Here is a 7,648-nt window from a genome sequence, read left to right as displayed (position 1 = left end):
AAACAGGTTACTAATTCAGCTTCAAGGTTGTAATCTAGAGAAAGACAAGCAATCTTCCTGTCCAGATTAAAAGTGTGAAGAGTGGTGTCTCAAATTCTATTTTATATGAATAAGTGTCATTGAGAGTAGAATATTGTATAAATCAAGTTTAGCAACAGTACTGCAGTATACATATACTTTAAATGAAAGAGTACTGTAGTATTTAATACCTAAAGTGATTAGTTGTTTTATTTTGGCTTTAATACCAATTCAATTAAAAACAATAAGAACTTTGCCAGAGATCTTAACAGGACAAGGTTCAAACTCACAGTGTGTTTGACTTGTGCTTCCTTGAACTGGAGTGAGGAACTGCATTTCGATATGGCACTTAATTGTTTTGATCTTCCCATGAGTTCATTTAAAAAAAAATACTGAAAATATTTAATGCTTGTAATACTATTCATCAGATGATTTGAGGAAATTTTACATAAATAGTAAGTGTTCTTTTTTCATTGAAACAAAAGCTCAGTGATTTATTTTTCAGTTGACAGAACTGAGATGGCTTTTCTGACCATCAGTATGCTCCCAACATTTATGATGACGAAAGGTCAATGTGGAAGGTAAGTCTGAGGAAAATGTTCAAGATAATGGATAATTGCATTAAATCATGTTTAAACCAGTTCTAAGTGAAGAGAATTTTTACCCCATTGTTTTAGGCATTTGTTTTAAACTGTCATAGCAGTTTAACTTACACTCAATTGCCTTTCCTACTAGCCCTTGAAAAGAGTCCTGAAAGTCAAAATACTAGTGTTTTTAAGTCTGCATAAAATTTATATTAAACGCTAGTGCTTTTTTCTGCAAAAACTGCCTTTTCCCCACATTGGAGGAGACTTAAAATTGTTGCCAGTTATATTACAGTAGCGACTACATTTTGAAACAAAAGAGCATGTAAAACTCGCAGAACACCAGAGTTTACCTTTTGCTTCCCTTCCTGTTATCTCTGATAAATCAGAAAAGACGAGATGCAGAGCAAGAGTGTTTTTTGAGCCTGGAGTCATTTCTATAAAACTAAACAAACCCCACCAGAACAACTGCGGCTCAAAGGAATTTATTTTTTTAACAATAAAGAATAAGTTATGATTGCTAACTGGATCTTGTTCCATAGTTGTGTATAACGATGAGAATGTCCTGCAGATTGGAGTGTTACTTGTCATCAGTGTTTGAGTTTCAGTCAGTAGATGATTTGAATATCTTCAGGGTCCAAAGTGCAGATTCTTTGACCACACTTGAAGTGGTTTGGATATACCTCACAGCAGGAGCAGTTTCCTTCCCATAGAGCTACAATCTTTGTGCTAAAGACCTACAGGATTTTTTTTTTGTTAATATCAGCATTGCATCAAATCATTGCAGATGATTTCTAGAAGGGTCAAAGTAGGAAGAATCATACTTGAAGTGATTTATACACTTTAAGCTGTCTTTTTTAAGATGTGTACATCATTGTAATAATCCTGAACTCTCCCAAACACTATTTCTTCCTGTGAGAGCTTTCCTATCATTCTCATTAAATTAGTCATTTTTTCAGTCCCAAGAAAAATTAAGAAAAAGTGAGCACATATCTGCTCATTAAAACTTCAGTTACCCAAACGAAAACAGAGAAGCGTTCTATAGCCAAGGCAACCTTATAACTGCATTTCTGTTATCAACAATGTGGTTTCACACAAATGCATTTAACTCGATTCAATCTTGCACTGTAGCAGCCTTGAAGAACTTCAGAACACTTTTAGAAGCAGTGCAAAAATGGACTAAGCTCCCAATGTCCCCAGGAGGGGACTCCCCCATCTGCCAACAGGAAAGAAACTGCAAAGTAGGTTAAAGAACCTGTCAAAGCCAAATCTGATGATGCAGATGTAGGAATAAGAAATCAGTGCTGTGTCCTCTAATAGCAGCTGAGCTATATGTATCTTTCAAAGGACAGAACCTGTACAATGTAGCATTTGTAATATATCCTTCTGTACTCCAAGACTAGAGAATTTTCATCTCTACAAAAGCATTAAAAGTTTAAAAGCCTCATATCAATCATCATGTACTTCAATAGCACCATAAGTTATAGCATGTTAAAATCAACTCAATACTTAATGTAAGACATTACATGTAAAACTGCCTTTAGCTACACCTGTCTTAAAGGTATATGAATGTAGCTACCTTACTGCAGAAACCACTGAGCCCAGCATGGTGCCTGGGAGACCTGCCACTATGGCCAAGGGAGGCTTTTTTTTTTTTTTTTTTTTTGGACCAGGTGTTCAAGGGACAGTGATGTTTTTGTAAGCCAAATAACACTGGAAACTCTTACTGTAATTTGACTTAAAAGGATAACTACAATTGATGGTCTAGAAACTGTTTATGAAAATTAACCAGGAACAGGTTGAAGTTCTTAACTAAGTGATAGTTTTAAGCTACAGTTATCCTAGCAGGGCAACCCAGGCTTATGTAGAGTGTGGCTGTAGCCAGGTTTGGCTTTTCAGTCCACTAACCACATATTTGCTTTTTTTTTTTTTTTTTTTTAATTAGCAAGAGGAAGGTATCTGTGGAATCTGGGTGATCTCCAGTTAAAGTATAACAAGTGTAGTATTGATAAGGAAAAGAAATCTCCCTCTTCCCTGTCCATTGCCTGCCATACTGGATTTGTCCAGCACTAAATACTATTATAGTGTATGAAACAAATTGTTGAAAAGGGTAAATATTAAATGGGCAAATAGGTTTGGGTAAAGGGTGATACAGTGTCTTTCCATCCAAAATAATAATGACAAAAATAAATAAATTGGGTAATTTGTTATCCAGCAATAGCTGAAACATCAATATAATCCAGAAGCAATAATACATATACTGTTCAAAGATCAACCCAAGAAAACATTTTCATATTCAAATATATTCCTAGAATGCAAACAAAATCCACATATTAGTGAAGGGAATATATCAAACAACCAAGTAGTTTTCTCCTGGTGGTTTAGTGTTAACACCGGGAAAGAAATGGTTAGTGTCAAAAAAAAAAAAAAACAACCCAACAACAAAAAGTAAAATAGTGTTCCTTCTAAAGAAACAAAAATGAAACTATTAATAAAGCATCAATACGATGGGATATCTCAAAGTGCACGTGGAAGAAGGTGGCAGTACATGACCTGATTTTTGCACCTTTTCTTCTTAACACAACAATCTTTGCAACAGACTGTTTCTTTTCCCAAATGGGATTTTTCACTTGCTCCTAGCTGTGCTGAAGTCTGTATAACTTTCACATTTTTGTAACCTGTCTTGCAATATGCAAGGTAGCGCACTTTAAAAAAGTGTTCAGTACTTCAGTAATTCTGCAGTACTCCAGAAGGAGGTTTGTGACTATGGGGTTGGAAGTGACATAGACTTTCTAAACACTTTTGCCCCTCTCATGCGCCCTGGGTAAGGGGGTGGTGGCACATCTGGTTGTCCACCTGCAGAAATGGCTTGCTCATAAGTTGGTAGCCCTGAATCATCAGTTCTGTGAGGAAGTGGATTTAAAGAAAACTCTTCATGTCTTCTGAAGATGCTAGATGAATGTCTTCTGTTCCTGACATGCTCCAAGTACCTAAACAAAGTTAACAGCATTTCAGGTGACAACTTCCATTTTGGTAAAGGAAAGAAAGCATATACAATCTTAGTTGCAAAATAAAAAAACAAATGAAACATTTTAGGTGATCTTAAAAACCATGAGTCAAATATTCTCTGCAGAGCACAGTTTAGTAATGGAGAATTTAAAAGAGAAGGTTCTGACAGCCACACAAGTGCTGTTTTATGTTTATGTGGGATTAATTTTCTTAGCAGCACAACTACTGCTAGTGCTGACCTAACTTTGCACCAGAAAAGGCAGAACTAGAACTAGAAACTCCTGTTGGCTCCTCCAAGAACAATTAGATCAATCCATAGTAATTTTTAAATTTGATTCTTAAGCAGTCAAAGTTTGTTTTAACAGTGAAATTCCTTACCCTGGTGGTTGCCTTGATTTGCATCTACTTTTGCAGCAGTAGAAAATAAGCAATCCAATAATGACCAGCATTACTCCAGCAGTAACTAGACCAATGAGAAGTCCTGTAACATTAATCCTTTGTAGCGTATCATCATCTAAAAATAAAACATTAGTTATTTTCAGGTGAATAACATGGTGTTCTCTCCATTTTTGTACTCCTTGGTATGTAGATTGTAAAATACTAATTGTGCTGTGCAATAAGGTAGTGATGTCTAAGTCTGCAGTGAGGAGTTGTTGTACGTGTGCAATACAATCAAACTGTACCATTCACATTCAGTGCAGTTCACTATGAAATTCTGTAAAAAGATGAACATTGGTTTTGCAGAATGAATATATGGTGTTATTTTTAAGAATGAACTATGATAACAAACACAAGATACTGCAATGCAAGCAAAGAACGAGAATAAAAAAAACCACTAACCTGTTTTTATTTTAGGGCCTTTAGTTGAATAATCTTTCCAAAACTCCATCTATAGAAATAAAAAGATCGCATTTACACAGCTGTCATGCCTATTAATATATATACTTTTAATATACTAGTAAAGGCAAAAATTAACCACGGCACAGAGAGAGGCAACTCTCACTGATGGATTTGTATTGGTGTTTTTCATCAGGTGTTCATTCATGCATTCAAGTTTGCATAAAATTGTAATTTCAGAGATTTCCTGTGTGTTTTTCTCTCTCTCATACCAGGTTTTTTCCAGCCACACAAAGACTGCATTTTAGAAGATGATACTACAGAAACGCTTAGCAACAGCTGAACTGTAGATTTACTACCACCTGCTACTACCTACTGCTGTCTGCTTTGGCACAACCCAGACACAGGATCAGCCAATTAATAAGCACAACACAGGCAATACGTTGAAATTGCATGGTGAGAAGTTTCTAAGGACCTACCAAAAAAAAAAAAACCCAAAAAAATGAGATTCTGAAAATGCATATATGTGTATCCGTAAGTGGTGTTTTTGGAGTTTGTTTTATGTGTACGATTGCCAAATTGCAGTCCTTATCTAAAGTGTTTGAGTTCTGTATCTAGCACAGTAACACCAGCTACTTGGGGCCTCTATACTTTTAATGTAAAATAAGCATCCTGTTTTAAGAGCTGTTTTCTGAAGGGGTGCAGTATTAAAATGCAGTAATTGTTTATTAAGTAACCTTCAGGATACTAAACTCAGTTTGAACAATTACCGTTTTAGCAGAGTCTTCAAAAACTTCTCTTGCTTCTTCATAATTGCACAGCTCTTCAAAGCATTCCCTTTCCAAGTTATCTGGTGTGAATGCTTCAAAATCAAATCTGTTATTCAGAAGATGTCTTCCAATGAATAACTTGGCATCCTTTTCTGATATGAACACTAAGAAAAAAAAATGTTTTAAAGCTAGTTAGGAAAGCTAAATCTGTTATTTTTTTAAATGGTGTATCCCAAAGGAGTGTATGAAGTTCATTTATTCTCCTAGCATCTCTCAACCATATATAGTATAAAGAGTTGTCAACAGAATGTCATCTTTGCTGCTAACTGTTATGACTGGGCAATACAAAATAGACATACTTTCCTTTCTTGTAAAGCATTCCAGCTATTCCTTATACTGGCAGGAGAATTTGGTTCTTGTGACAGCTGTTGGGAGTTCAGGTTTTGGTTTTGGCTTTCTGGGATTTGGGTATCAAAACACAAATCCATTTAAATCCAGACAAAGCAAAACATTGACCTCTTGTTTGCAAAATCTGTTCTTTGTAAAGAGTCTTCAATATACATTCCTTTCACATAATCTGGTATCTGTGAGTTCCAAATTTTGTTCAACAGAATTCAACAGAATTTGAGTTTAAAATGATGACAGTGAAGTCTTGTTCATTTTGTATTTGTTCTCTTTCCCTCACAGTTGTGACGCTGCTTAATGACTGAAGGAAGTTTTATGTAAAGGCTGGCCTATTGCCATATTTATTTAAGTTAGCCCATGCATGATAGGAATATTCCTGTGGGTAGGCACTTCTGAAGACATTTATTCTTTTCTTCTTTTTTGCTTATTACAAGGTCCATAAAGAGGACGAAGTAAATTGTGAGGCAAGATTTCAGAAGGTTAGTGAAATTATAGAAGATTTTAGAATACAGGAATGCAGCTTCTAGCCAGGCACTTCCTATAGTCAAGTTTTAGCCTGTTCGTGATATAGCTTTTTGTAACAAAATCATCTTTATATGACAGAACTAGTTTTCTGGCTTGGCTTTCTGTGAAGGCCTAATCTGTACTCCCAAGAAATTTGGTTAAGCAAGATGACTGGAGGATAATTTCTGCAAGTGTAATACAGAAACAGTGTAGTTACATACCAAGCCAGACAGCTAAATAAAGAGATGAGATGCAGAATGAAGTTATCCAACTTCAAATTAGTTCTGTCCTCTCATTAGCTTATAAACTTAGATTATCACATAATTCAGGAATTTTTACTCTAGTAGTTACTCTTTTCAATAGTATCTCAAAATATTTTGCTGTCCAAAACTTTTTTTTGAAAACTGCAATATAACTTGAATATGTATGGTTAACAGCATACAGCTGTTATATATTATTATTATTACATACACTAACTGGCAAATCAGTCATGAATGATGCTTGAAAGTAGCACACTGTGTCATTGGGCTCCATTCCTTCTTGGGGATTTTATGTGGTTTTATCTGCATTCCTCTTCAACTCCCTCCAAAGTGGAGAATTGCAGTAATTGCTTACCTTTCAAAGTGCTGTAAGGACATTTCGGATTTATATATTTTCTGAATACCAGAAAACAAGCAAATAAATCCTTTCAAATGCAAATCAAATTTAGATATACAAATGCAGTTGTGATGTGCTCAGGTATTACCAAAGTAGCACTGTCTTAATACAAATTTCAAACTTTTATTTTAGACAGAGTGTGCTTAGAGGATTCTGCTTTTATCAATAACAAGCATCCAGGGACACAGAGAAAGGTCAGTCTTGCCAGTCTCCAGTTACTTCTTCATCTGGTAAATATTTAAAATTGACAGTCACATAATTTGTCAGTTATTTCAGTGAAAGGTATCTAAGCTAAGAGTAAAACAATTTAAAGTAACCTTTTATGAGGTTAAAAAATCCCCAGTATTTACACACCTATAAGATTTCTCAGTAAAAGCAAATGAGCTACAGTTCTCTTTTAGAAAGTAAGTTAATGTTAAAAGTAAGTTACCTTCTTCCAAGTCGTGCTTCAGGTTATTTAATCTCTCTGTGCAATGAGGAAATGCAAACACCATCGCATGTAGCTGACACAGCAGCACCCAACCCACAAGCATGGTGCGGTATCTGTCAGACAGAAACTAGGGTTGAGTTACAGAAAGAAGCAAAAGCAAAACAAGCCTCTAACGTGCCAGTGATGAACCCTGAATGAATCTTACACGTGAGGTCATCTAACACAGGTGCCTACATGCAAGTTAGCTTAATAGTTCCCAGGAAGAGAAAAACCCCATCCAAACTGGTCCAGCACGTCTTTTAAGTCTTCATTGCACAACATCCGCACGCGAAGTCATCGGGGCCTTTCTGGGACGGGCAATAGCCTCTCATGGAAATGGCTCTAGCAGTGGCGTCCAGCCATTTAAACCAGGTTAGCTGCCGGCTCACGCCAAG

General features: G+C 35.9%; 1 protein-coding gene across 1 annotated transcript; it reads right to left on the bottom strand.

Moving 5' to 3' along the window:
* Positions 1-3,268: 3,268 nt before the first annotated feature.
* PRRG4 (proline rich and Gla domain 4) lies at positions 3,269-7,317 on the bottom strand. The gene is made up of 5 exons (XM_010221467.2): positions 7,215-7,317; positions 5,219-5,382; positions 4,452-4,500; positions 3,990-4,125; positions 3,269-3,592 (listed from the first exon to the last, which is right to left on the bottom strand). Exons 1-5 carry the CDS (start codon positions 7,315-7,317, stop codon positions 3,367-3,369), a joined length of 678 nt encoding a protein of 225 aa, XP_010219769.1. The 3' UTR covers positions 3,269-3,366.
* Positions 7,318-7,648: the final 331 nt, after the last annotated feature.

Source organism: Tinamus guttatus, unplaced genomic scaffold (genome assembly GCF_059628265.1).
Source record: "Tinamus guttatus ecotype Peru unplaced genomic scaffold, ASM5962826v1 Tinamus_guttatus_pri_ptg000240l, whole genome shotgun sequence".
In the NCBI taxonomy this organism is placed as follows: Eukaryota; Metazoa; Chordata; class Aves; order Tinamiformes; family Tinamidae; genus Tinamus; species Tinamus guttatus.
This window is presented reverse-complemented; position numbering and strand designations above follow the sequence as displayed.